We start from the raw sequence: 13,849 nt of genomic DNA, 5'->3' as shown, positions 1-13,849 counted from the left end.
AGCCCAGCGTCGCGAGCAATGAGTCGTCAAGTTCTCCGTCCACATCCATTGCGGCGATTGCGGCAAGCTTCAATGGGCGTTGTTGCTGCATGGGTCCCGCTACTTTCGCTCTGCTGCTACTAGTGTCGGCGTCCGCGCAGTAAAGGCGGCCAACGTTGGGCACGGCAGCAGTGACGTATGAAAGTCGGATTTCAGGCGGTTGATTTGAAGTGCGCTAACGCGATGCGGACCAATAAAACGTGATTTTATTTCAAAATAAGCACTTCCTTGGCATAAAAGTAGCACTACGAGGTTTCTGGACCGCTATATCAACAATCAACGTCGACTTAATATTTGCCTTTAGTGTCCCTTTAATGCGGCCGCCCTGGGGTGCCGCAATATGTCCGCTCGCTCGCGATCACACTAAAAGTAAGCTGCGCGTTTCAAGAAAAGAAAGTGCTCAAGGTCATGACTCACGTTGATGAACAGATGTAGCTTCTTGCCCCCTTGTCACTACCCCCCCCCCCCCCTTCCCGGCATAGCTTTCAGCACGCTCGCTGGTACGAAAGGAGAGAAAAAGCGCTTAAAGTGTGCAACAAATCTCTATAGCTCGACTCATACTTGCCGGATTCTAAAAATTTTTGCGTCAGTCGGTTCGTGCGGCAGTGACCTCCTTTAATAAAACTATTCGCTGATTACATGGAAAAGTGTTGCAGGCCCCCTTTAAAAACGGCCTAACAGTAATACTGAACAAAATTTCTTGTGCCTACCGCCTTCTGGGAAAAAGTTGCAGTATAGTGCCTCTTGCAATGAGTGTTTCTCCAAAGCATTGAGCTAACACAATTGCCTACACCAGGCATGCGGGAAGACGGCGCACATGTTGCGTCTTCTTTTCCTTCTCTTTTATTGTGATAACAGTGATATGGACTCTTGGTGGACTTTTGCCATTGCCATCGCCGTCTTGTTCCGGATAAAGTAAGGGTGCGCGAATATTCGAACTTCCGAATATTTTTTGAATAATGTTTGCCATTCGATTCAATTCGCACCAGAATTTCACCATTCGAAGTATTTGAACTTCCGGAAAATAAATGTAATGGTTTCAACTGCTAAAAATCAAATCGCGGAACTTCCAAATAATATTTTAAAACTATAGCATGCTTTTATGTTGACGATCACATAAAAAAAAAAGAAAAGGCAAGCACAATGCACCCTTATGGAAAGTGAAGTTAATTCTGCTGGCAGTTCTTTTCTTCGGTAATCCAGTTTTGCTGTCTATAAGGCTACCTCTGGTTATGCCGTGGTTGCATGCCGCTTCAAGGGCCGTTAGCTTGATGAGCTCGGTCTACACGGAGCTGTTTGAGAACGTCTGCAAGCTTGTCATCAAGGTCCGGACATTTTCATATTTTTGGCGCATAGAAATATTTCCTGGTCGACGCACAGCTGAGGACCTCCTTCCTTAGTTTACACCACTCAAGGACACTGGTTTCAGGCACACAAAATAGATGATTGAAAACGTTTATTGAAAACAAAAGAGAGGTGCAGCCCTTAAGGGGCTCCGCAATGGGTGGAGTCCTTATTCCGGGACCCCATTGGTATCTGCCGCTAGCTTAGCCCTTCGGACCAAGGCCTTTTGGGCCTGAAGATCCGAGCAACTGAGCAGGGCCGCCTCCCACTCCTCTCGGGTTGGGTTAGGGTTTGGGGGAAGAGCTGAGTTGAGCTGGCAAGCCCAAACCATGTGGTAGATGTCAGCCACCTCCCCACAGTATTTGCACTTGCCAGTGAAGGAAGAATCGAAGTGTTTCAAGACTGCCGGGCACAATAAAGTGTTAGTGAAAAGTCGTAGCAAGATGCGTTCATTAGCCTTGCCCAGCCCCTTTGCAGGAGGTGGATATTGACGATGCCTATCTCTGTAATAGGTCGTGATGTCTTTGAATGTAAGAAGATAGCCACCTTCGGGTTTCAGGTACTCAGGATCTAAGTGGGACGCCCGGTGAATGAGTGCTCGGGCCGCCGTGTTCGCGGCTTCATTCCCCATTAGGCCCTGGTGGCCTGGAGTCCAGACTAGGCAATGGGGGGTAGGGTCGATTCCCCGGTTGCTATAGTTCTGCAATATTCTTTCCGCTAGTGGTGTGACCCAACCAGCCTGATAATTTCGACATGCCCCACGCGAGTCGGTTATGATACATTGAGATCGGGGATCAGAGGCAGCTAGGGCAATAGCTACTTCTTCCGCTTGTGTTGTGCCCGGGGCTTTGAAAGTGAGCCCATCTACTTGCTTTTCCTCGTGGATAACCGCTGCCGTATACCAGCCCCCGCGGCATGGACCGGCCACATCTACATAGAAGACTCCGTGTTTGTTGCCATAGTGACGATGCAACGCGTCTGCCCTCGCCTGGCGACGACCAATATGGTCTTCCCTATCCATCTTTGTGGGGAGGGGTCGAACTCTGACGGCGCGTCTCCAGAGTTCGGGCACTCGGAGCCGGTCCAGCAAATGTTGTCCCGATTTTGTCTGTGTTAGACGTGTATATTGGTTCGTGAGGTGTGCTTCCTTGAGCTCCTGGAAAGTGTTCACCACTCCCAAAGCGAGAAGTCTCGCGTTAGAAGTTGCGACAGGGAGGTCAAGGGCCCTCTTCATCACTTTGCGGAGGATTACCTCGACTTTGTCTTCATCATGCTTCCGCATATAGAGATAGGGGACCGAATATAAAATTCGGCTGATTACGAAGGCATGAGCTAGCCGCACAGCGTCCTTGCTTCGTAATCCCCCTTTCTTGTTGGAGACGCGGCGGACCATTCGGCCCACCTGGTCCCCAACCTTGCGGAGCTTTTCTAGTGTTGTGTCGACTCTTCTTTGATTGTGAATAAAGAGTCCGAGAATTCGGATCTCCTTGGCTTCGCGAATGGGGCCATTAGCTAAAGAGAGACGCAGTTTTGTGGTGTCCTTAGGCGATGGTCTAAGATGCACAAATTCTGATTTGTTTGGTGCACATTGGAGTCCGCAGCGCTCTGCGTAGCGATCCACTACGTGAGCGGCTGCTTGCAGGCTTTCCTCCATATGTCCGATGTTTCCCTCTGTGGCCCAGATGGTGATATCGTCGGCGTACAGCGCGTGCTGCACGCCTCCAATACCCTTTAGCTGGGCCGGGAGATGTACCATCGCAAGGTTAAAGAGTAGAGGGGAAAGCACAGCGCCTTGTGGCGTCCCCCTGGTACCCAATGCGTAAGGTCCATATTCATTGTCTTGGATTCTGACGAGCGCGGCTCTATCTGTCAAGAAATCCTTTATATAATTGAATGTGTTTGTGCCGCAGTGTGTCTCATTAAGATGTGTTAATATAGTGCTGTGTTTAATGTTGTCGAAGGCGCCTTTTAGATCTAAGGCCAGGACGACCTTGTCATTGTGAGGGTGCTCCGTTGGTTGTAATATGTCATGACTGAGTTGTAATAATATGTCTTGTGCGGACTTGTGTGTACGGAAGCCGAACATGTCCGTTAAAAATACATGGAAGCTCTTCCGCAGCTTGATCGACCCCGCTCAATCGCGAGGAGAAACCCAGAAACACTTACAACGCGCTTTACACAATTTCCAGGGCACAACAACACAGCTGGCAGAGACCTTAAGGGACAAGTATCTCTGCACCAAACAGGACCCTCGAGGTCAGGAATATCTCTATGCAGGCAGAGATAATGAAGAGATGGATAAGCCGTTCCACCTCTACGACCTCAAAGCGGCCTTAGCCAAAATGAAGAGAGGCACTGCCCCCGGTCGGGACAAGGTCACAGTGAAACTGCTGGCCAACCTTCCTGATCGCGAGTATGAGGCCCTTCTTAACTACATTAATGCTATATGGAAAGGGGAGACTCCTGTACCGCTAGATTGGAAAACATCACTTGTCACTTTCATTCCAAAAGCAGGGAAGGAAATTAATACAGACAACCTGAGACCTATCTCGCTCACATCGTGTGTGGGCAAACTAATGGAGGCGATGGTGCGAGATAGGCTCTCCGATTATTTGGAAAATCGTAACACAAAATAGAGGCGACGTAGCTGTCCTCAGCGTGCGAAATAACTTTCCTTTGATATGAGCTCTCATAATCAAAGGGTCGTGTCACCATTTTCATTTCGATAGGAACAAATTTGACACAGGCAGACCGTAGTCGAGCACGAAATGAGCCAGTGTGGAGTAGCTCTAAAATGCGTTCTGCCGCCAGTTTGTGATGGCGATGTCACTACATCTGCCACTGACGGGCAGTTGCTGCTAATGCTACGAACGTGACTTCAGTTTCATAGACTCGTTTTGTGAAACATGCTTTCTGAATGATGTCCTGGCACCGTGAAATCAGCCTGCGATATGAAATTCGTTAGTATCACCCTAGAAACGGTGAAATATCAAGTTATCTAGGCTTGTGCCAGTACTGCACGTTGCCTCACCCACTTCACTACGCGACAGCCATCAGCACAGTTTCATTTTCACGTGGCAGACAGCTGTTGCTGCCAGGTATACGGGCTACTGTGCAAAAGGAATTGTTTTAAATGCAACGCATTTCTTAGCAAACCCAAGGCACATTGATAGTTTCTATCTATCTAGCCGCCTACGTCTGGGGGCTCTCGTGATCGCCTCCTTAGCTTGGTGTAGATCAAAATTTAAGCATGGGAGAGTAAGAGGGTTTGACGAATATGATTGTCTGGTCATGACATGAATAATGTGAGAATCCTGTCGTGTACGTCGTCAAACCCTTTCCTCCAGACACGTGTGACACATACCTGTATACCACGGGCCACATAAGCGGGTATGCGCCACAGGTTATTGACAGTTTATATCTTCCCAGGAACAGTGAGAACAGACATTGATAATTTAAATACAAGAGTGTAAAGAAAAACCAACATCGGCAGCGTTGACCTGGCTAATGCAAAGAATAAAAATCAGGATCCCAGCAGGAATCAAACCCAAGTATTCAGCGGCGCAGTCAGGTATTCTACCAAAGAGCCACACTATGTCTTGAAGCTGCTTTGGAAAAAGGCCCCATGCAGGCGTAATGTCGGTGCAGCGTCACTGCTGGCTGTCTGCAATGCTGGCTATCTAATTTTATGACAAAGCAATAAACGTTGCATACGTACTCCTATGATACACACGTCATGCCGGGTTAAGGTCAATTGTGGTTCCAGTGTTCGCTCCGCTTTCATAGAAGTCTAATAAACATTAGATTTGTATTCCTATGATTCAGCAAGCTATATCCAAGCGTTACTCGACCCCGAAGGAATACGTTAACGAAAGTTACGTATGATATTTACATCATCACACTGTAAAGTGCACTTCATTTCGATAATACTCATGTCTGTGCTCTAAAGTGAGTGCTGACGTTGCATCAGACCATAAGTTACCCTTTAAATGCCGCTGTATTCGACGTGCCTGGTAAGGCCACAATGTGCACATAACTAGTACACTTACAAAAGCATGTAGATCCACCTCGTAACGCTTGGCTCAAAGCCAAAAAATGCAGCATAGGCAACTACTTGCTGATTGCTTCGCATGAAACCGATTCCCACAAGGCATGGAATCTGCCGAATTTTTGTTTATGGTCGTGTTTTGCACTACACTTTAAAACAAAAACGTTACTTGGCCAGGTTTGCGAAAGTGTGCACCTGACCAGCATCCGCAAAAGCCGCGTGAGAAGACACGTGACCTCTTCCACGGTAACCAACGCTGGCACCAACAGCTGCTGCAGAAAGTGCTAGCAGCCGTGGTATGAGAGGGGCAAAAGAACAGGAACTCCTGACTCAAAGGGAGCACGCCGTTGTCTGCCACATCAGTTGACCTTCAACCTCTGTGGAGGCAGCGTTGTAGCAACCTGCAACACTGCCTCCACAGATGTTGCACCACGTAGCTGCAGTAAGTTCGATGACGACATTGTAGGCTTAGCGTCGAGATTATCAGAAGACTTGTGGAGGTTGTGATTTATACTACCTCAATGAGGAAATATAAGAGGGCGTGTAAAGTGTTGTTGACACTACTTTGATTTTGCCAAATCATTTGAGTAAACACAATTTGGCATCAGCATTATCCCTTTATAACACAATTCAGGTATACCACTTTGCCGCACCCCTCCATAACACCAACCTAGAGAAAGGAAACTCTTTCATGTACCCACCTCATAAGAATATGCTCAGGGATCCTCTGCAACCTTTTTGTTGTAATTTCGTTTCGAAGTATTAGAAAGATAAGAAAGATATTAGATTCGATTCACACTCAAACTTTAATATTCGAATTAGCTTCACACCCAAAGTTTTGCTATTTGCACAGCTCTAGTATAAAGTCCAAATTAATATCATCGCCCCGTGCCTCGAATATTCTAGATGTAAGTGAAAGCACGCGAGCGCTGCCGATGAACGCAGCTGAAGCAGAGATGAAACGAGCTAGCCATCTTCGTTATCCAAAGGGCACATGTGATAACAAAGGTTTTTAGCCTATCCAATAGTCTGCTATATACATAGTCATAGCGGAGTGCCGGATAGTGTATAGCAGATAGCGTAGGAAAGCTTGCAAACGAGCTTTAGCGTTTGTACAACCAAAATACGCTGGCAATGCCCACACAGCCATTAGCCACCGCATATGCGTATGCACAATGTAGAAAATAATAAGCTCGCATCCACTGTCGAACACGGGAACGTTGCAGACAGTGCAAGGGTGTGTTTGCTTGGCTAACTTAACTTTTTACTTGCTTTATTCGCCTTGCATTATCATTTCAAGCATAGCAAGGTCCATTAATATATCAAGCATAACAAGGTGCATGAATTCAAAGATTGGCTGAGCGCGATCTGGCAATCTCAAAGGCTACACATGTGATAGGCATTGCACGCCATCATTTACCAAGCCATTAGTCAAAACCCTAGCGCTGTCGGAACGCCGTTCTGTTTCATATATGTTGCGCTTAACCCTTTGAGGGTCGAATTTTTTCGCGAAATGCACTCCAAAAATGTGTTTGTTTTATTGCTGAATTAAATTCTTCATACGATTCAATTTAAGAAAAAAATTGTCTAAAAATTTTTGTGTGACCGTGAAGTCACAAAAAGTCATTTTTGTTGTTACATGCACATGGTTTATTCATGAGTAACATCAAGCAATATCCTAAGAAAAACACTTGTACAACTTTTTACTAATAAAAATTATGCGTTGTATTAAACATAGCTCACAGACATACAAAAATACACTTGGGGAATAGCCCACATCGGAAGAATCGCCACTTGACTCACTAGCAGCAGAGCAGCCGGTGCACAAGTGAGCGCACGGAAGAAAACTCTATGGTTGTGCGCCCATCCGGAAAGCAAAATGAGTAAAAAAGCTATAATAATCCTTCGTCTTATCGCCAACGAGACAGAGTTAGTTTTTTCGAGTCCCCAAAACAGGTAACGCAACCACGGCGGCATCATTTGTGTAATTTAGTGCCGCACCGAAACAGATGTAACCGCGCCCTGGGGAGCAATAAACGAGAGAGTAACAAGCGGTCACCCTTTGAGAGATTAGAAACCAGACAGCCATCAGCTCTGCGTACGCGAAAAGCAATAACCACCCGAAGGACGAAACCGAAACCAGCTGCACTGCACGCTTGCATTCGGATGTGCAAGCAAAAGCTGGCGCACCACTTTGAAAAGAAAAAGAAACAGTGGAGAGACATCAGCGCATGAAAACAATTCCACGTCTTCCCGAAGTGTGGCAGCACATGGCAAGCAAGAGAAATGATCGAAAAAGGCGCGTGTTTTAAACGTACAAGCAATGTCGTACATGTGCGGCGTAAACCCTCAAAGAGTTCAAAGAAAGGAGCAGGAGAGCGCCAACTGACAAGCCTGCACAACCCCCTTTGTCGTTAGTGGCTGGCTTGACATCAAGACACACTAGGCGGGGCAGGAAGGACATGCTGGGCCAGGCCGCCACTCAGGCTCATTGTACTAAGTGGGACCTGCTGCCTACAGGATTTACTTAATCCACCCTAAAGTGCATGCGTTTGGGTCAGGACTGTGTGACACACCAATAATAGCAATAATTTGAATGAAGTGACTTTATTGTAACGGTGTTTTACTGTAGATGGACATCCAGTGTGATCTGATGGGTTGCTGACAGGAGTATATTTTGCCTTTGCAGAGAAACGAGTGCGCAAAGAGAATCGTCCTCAGCAGCAGCGTACACTACAGCGTCATCTGCTTCTCTCATTCATATATTTCGACCAGAACCAATGTGGTTACTTGCAGGACAGAGACCTTGAAGACATTTTTTACATTATTGGCCTTGAGCTCTCGCGTGGTCAGGTAAGGTAACCATTCATTCCACTTTAGAACACCTGTGAGCAAAGGTATAATTAAAGGCTCAGCTTTCGAAAATGAAATCTTTTAATACAGTGTACAGAAGCTTAATAATTTGATTAGTAAGTAAATGTTGGCTGCAATATGTGTTGTGAAAAAAACTACAGATATTATGTTGTGTAGTTGCCTAATATATTGCTATCGCTACCACTGCTTCACCTTGTGATTGGAACAGTGAAATTTTTAAATGGCCCAGAGTGTATATTTAATTATCTTCGGTTGCACGATTTCTTGCTTCTGCAACTGGCAGGGAATTTGCACTGGAATAGTAGGGGAGGTCGTGGTAGTGTCAGAGAACTTGAAAATGTTAGTTTGCTGGCACCCCTCAGTAGGTGCTGCTTGGCCCAATTACAGCCTCCCCTGCATCCCCTACATTGCCATGTGTACTTTTTCACCAAGCAAATAAATGCCTTGTATTGGGGCACGGTAGTCATATGCAGTTATGAAACAACATAGAGAGTATTCATTGATGAGGTGCAATGATTCTTGAATGGGCTGAACGTTGAGCCTTGCTAGCACAAATGGCGTTTCAGTGCTCATGGAAAGAACCATGTAAAGGGGCAATACAATTCAGGCATTCAGTGTGTCCCTAGTCGTAGCTCTGTCTCATTCATTTAACTTATGAACACAAGCACACCACAGTCTGATCCTTGGGAATCAACTAAATGCAGGGTACCCTAGCTAACTTTAGTCACAGTTTAAAAATATGCCGATGCACTCCAAGACGACGCAACCAAATGCACGTTGCATAAAGTAAGTCACAATGTTTTTTGTATTCTGCTTAATTGCCTTTATGCAAGATAAAATAACCAAGTTCTGATTCAGCGAAGTTGGGCAAAATATTCCAACTAAAAAGTTGCAGATGGTTTGCAAAATGTCCATTTATATGATTTCTGAGTTTCTATTAAGCATTAGTGTTCTTCTGTTTACTGCTGATACTTGTGAAATACTTAAAAAATACCATGTGACATGCCCACTTACGCTCTATGATTGCAGTGCTCCCTGGTGTTCTGCGTGCAAACGAAAATAGCATTTAGTAGGGTGTGCTGCCGCTTAAAAGGTGACTGGGCAGTGACACAGGCATTGGTTGTGCAATTTACGCCAGCGATATGCTTCACTTGCGGCACCTCATGACAGCTATAAGTGGACCCAGCGGTTATTGATTGTCCCGCTGCTTTCAGCAGCTGCATCATTACACAGCCATCGCCTGCGTCACTGCCCTGTCGCCTTTTAAGCGGCAGTACACCTTGCTAAGTGCTACGTTTGTTTTTATGCGGAACATCACGGAGCACTGCAATCATGGCGCGCCAGTGGGCATATCATGTGGTATTCTTGGGTGCTTTGTGGGCATCTGCAGTAAGCATGAAAACACTAATACTTAGTAGGTAGAAAGTTAAAAACTGACTAATCAGATGTTTTGCAAACCATCCTACAACTTTTTAATTGGAATTTTCTGCCCTGCTTCGTTGCTTCAGAAGTTGATTAATTAATGTTGCCTAATTAAGCAGAATACAAAAGATAGTGTGACTTACTCCATCCAATAGTCAGCAGCATGCATTTGTTTGCATCGTCGTAGGTGCATTGGCATATTTTTAAACTCTGGCTAAAGTTAGCTGGAGCACCCTGTATATGGCAATTCTTGCCTGTGGCTTTGCATTCATCACCATTTTCTTGCTGGATATGTTTTTGCGTGTGTGGGTGAGGGTGGGGTAAATTTTGGCCGCAAGTTATGCGTTCAAATAGACAACTTGGATCTCTTCTCTAGTGCCCTTAGGCATGTGCCTATTTGTGGCCAATTCCTCAGAGTGGTAGTGTATATTACCAAAGGGTATGAAGCCTTAAATGTATTTATACCTGTGTCACACGGGCCCTTCTGAAAGGCCATCCAGTCAATGGCCGTCGAAACACGACAACTCTGTCGACTCGATGGACTTGTCGCGCTGCTACATGGCAGTTTTGAACGGTCGTTGAGTGGTTCAGGTGTTTCTTGCAAAAATTGTGTGGCACTGCAGATCTTTATTTTCGTATTCGTGTCACCGAAAGTTAAATAATCTAAATCGACTTAAAAACACATGTCTGTTGTTTTTGTTTAAACACTTTGAGAAATTGTTTATGCTTAGTTATGAATACATATTTAATTTTAAAGTTGCTGAGCAGCGAAACTGTGCCGAGCGATACACGGCAAGACGGCACGATGAAGACAAGCATGTTGCTGTTGTTGAGAGTATGTGCAGTTTGCACATGTCAGGTAGCAAATATACTTTATTAAATAATTTATAGTGCTCACATGTACTGCTTTTAAAGCATACTGGTTAGATCTTCTTTTCTAATCGTGAGTATGAACACACTGTCAACGAGGTGGCACGTTGGCGCTATTTCCGCTTCCGTTGCTCAATGGCCATTGAAGTTTTGATAGAGTTGCGGGGTGCTCCGTTGACTCGATATACTTTTGACTCGACGGCCTTTGAAACGTCCTGTGTAGCAGCTCATGCTTGACCACTGAGTCAATAGACTATCATTTGGAAGGCCTTCCAAACACCCGTGTGACACGGGTATGAGATATGTGTCATTCTTCCCTGTCCATGCACCTCTCTCAACAAGCATCATACATCAACTTTGCATTGCGCAGACTGCTAATGGGCATTTCTGCCACCTCACTAAATCTGCATGTTTTTAATCTCATATCATTGGGCTCATTACGTTACTGCTATGATATGAATGATATCTGAATGATATGAATGAACTGCTATGATAAGGAATTAAAACACGACAATTAATGTTTTGCATGTGCTTGTGTGTGTACAGGTTCGGCGCCTTCTTCAGAAAGTGTCAAAGCGTGAAACAGTGCGATACAGAAGCCTAACTGATGCACCAGTTTGTCCCGAGGACATTGTTGAGGAAGCACCTGTGGGTGATCAAGAAATGGCGGATGACGACGAAGTGCCTGGTGATGAGCAACCATCAGAACAAGACCTGCAAATCATTGCCATGGGTACATGAAATTTTTATATGCATCTTTTACACCCTTACGAAGAATTAGGGAGTTTTAGCTTGTACATATACTTCTTTACGTTACCGTGTTACCAGATACCGGATGGAATCTGCGCATGCGCGAACCTTTACGGAACGTAAATTTTTGTGGAACGTAAACTACTCGCCGGATAGGCTTTACGTTCACGGCCCTGTCTCGCAAATCCACCTTCGTTCGTGGCTATTCGCGGAGACTACTGCCGCCGGGTCAAAATAAGCCGAAGTGCGAGCGCCACTTCCGCTAACGTAATTTCAGCCAGATTACCAAGGCTAGAGTGACCTAGAATACCGAAGCCGCAAACATGAGAGGCCTAAAGACGCTGACAGGCTGGATAGGTGGCGCCATCTAGCGGGGCCATGGTGTACCAGGCAAGCACGAAGTTGTTATTGCAGAAGCATCAGGCGTTCTACTTCCAATGTAAATGCTTGCAGTGGCATAATTACGAATGAGTTCCCTGTTTAATCATTTTCCCCCCTCAAGAACTCTAAGCGAAAACAAACGTGTCCGTGATTGTGGTTGCACGAAGCGTCACAAGATGTCGACACCATCTCCCGGTGACCCGGTATTGCTACCTCCTTTCGCTTATACAGGGATACTGCACCTCTCTTATGATTTTGCCGCAGCGTAATTCAATATTATCTAAATTGAATGTAGTTTAAATGAAGTTATCATCACCACTTAGTGCTTTGCGCAAACGTAAAGGTTTATGTTTGGGCAGCTAAAAAACTTTACTAAAACTCGAGTTCCAGTAAAACGATAAACGTAATCCGGTAACGGTAACGTAAAGAAGTATACGTTACAAGCTAAAACTCCCTGTTGTTGTGTGCCTTTTGAGTAGTATTGTTACAATGGTTTTAGAACTATCTTCATGTTCCCCTCACTGCCACTTCATGATGATTGCTGCTTTCTTTGCTTTGTTACCTATGTTGTAATTTAGTTGATCAGCTGTTCATCAGAATATCCGTCTGTCTTCTGTATACTACCATGCCTTGCACGCATGACAGTACAGGTGCCAGTTAACATATGTGCAGCTGAAAAATTGGTGTTTACTGTTAATACTCATGTAATGGCCATACCTGTGTAAAAGCCGCAGCCAGAGCACTGCAAAAAAAAAATCCCCCCTCCCTCCTTCCAAAATTAAAAAAATTTCTTGTGTAGATTTGTGTAGAATTTCTTGATCTTTTTGGAAGGTTAGCAGTGATTTCCCCCCCCCCCCTCTCATTTCAATAGGCACTTTTAGCTTAGCATTTACGATCTGCTCCGGTCAGACCTGCGTATGCTAATGATTTACACACAAACACGTAGAAGTGACTGCAGTGCACGTGACACGATTTGCACACAAACATGTAGAAGGAACTGTAGTGCGCATGCACAGAACGATCGTGTGAGCAGCGGAACGTAGCACGCATCTCTCGCCCCGCTTATGAAGTCAACTGGGCAGAGCATCAAGGTGTGTCCACTCAGTTTCGCCGTCGTTTTGCATCTAAGCTGACCGCGTCTCGGCAAGACGCGCTCGTCATAAACGTGAAATCTGTGCAATTCACTGCACTCTCTTGGGACGCTACATCTGCACGGGCCTGAGCATAAGCGACACTCAGCTAAAAGCATTTAATATTTGGCCAAACAAGGCAGCCATGCCACATTTTCAGCTCCTGCAGTTCAAAAGCATCGCCTCTGAGATTTAACGCTACCACCGCTGGTCTCTGGGTCATCACCATTTATTACTGCCGGCAGGTGATGCACTACAGGAATAGCCAAGAATAGCCAGTGCCGCTGCCACTGCCACTTTGTTTGCGCTTGTCGTTCTTTCTCATCCGCAAATCGTGCAAGCTCAGAACCGGTGTGTAAAGTGTTGTGTAGAGCTTATCAATCGTCTCTCTTCGTTCCTGTGCTTTTGTGTGTAGAAGTTTGCTGCTATCATCGCTTCTGGATGAGGAAATGCGTGAGCTATATCACCCACTTTACACTGGAAGTGATGGACTTAAAGGGACACTAAAGGCAAATATTAAGTCGACGTTGATTCTTGAAATAGCGGTCCAGAAACCTCGTAGTGCTACTTTTATGCCAAGGAAGTGCTTATTTTGAAAAAAATTACGTTTTAGTGGTCCGCATCGCGTTAGCGCACTTCAAACCACCCGCCTGAAATCCGACTTTCATACGTCACTGCTGCTGCGCCCAACGTTGCCCGTCCTTACTGCGCGGCCGCCGACACTAGTAGCAGCAGAGTGAAAGTAGCGGGACCCACAGCAGCAACAACGGCCATCGAAGCCATCGAAGCTTGCCGCAGTCGCCACAATGGATGTGGACGGAGAACTTGACATTAAAACATTGGCTCGTGACGCTCGGCTCCAATTCAGCAACTTGAGCCCCGATTAACGCGGTATGCTGCTGAGGGCTCGTAGTGCCGGCGTCGTTGCATGCGGCATTTTGTCGAACTTTCTGTCAGAGCGACTTTCACGAGCGCGCAAAACACACGCGGC

At 45.8% G+C, this 13,849-nt stretch overlaps 1 protein-coding gene across 3 annotated transcripts in view; it reads left to right on the top strand.

Moving 5' to 3' along the window:
• The window catches only part of LOC119404246 (cell division cycle and apoptosis regulator protein 1), a 221,614-nt gene that overhangs the window by 177,646 nt on the left and 30,119 nt on the right, over positions 1–13,849 (top strand). For all 3 annotated transcript variants that reach the window (XM_049418286.1, XM_037670826.2, XM_049418290.1), the window contains 2 exons: positions 8,121–8,284; positions 11,144–11,330. In XM_049418286.1, coding sequence (XP_049274243.1) covers positions 8,121–8,284; positions 11,144–11,330 — 351 coding nt within the window. The remainder of the gene's footprint in view (positions 1–8,120; positions 8,285–11,143; positions 11,331–13,849) is intronic.

Source organism: Rhipicephalus sanguineus, chromosome 1 (genome assembly GCF_013339695.2).
Source record: "Rhipicephalus sanguineus isolate Rsan-2018 chromosome 1, BIME_Rsan_1.4, whole genome shotgun sequence".
Lineage (NCBI taxonomy): Eukaryota > Metazoa > Arthropoda > Arachnida > Ixodida > Ixodidae > Rhipicephalus > Rhipicephalus sanguineus.
Note: the sequence above shows the minus strand (reverse complement) of the source record. Positions and strands in the feature narration are given on the sequence as shown.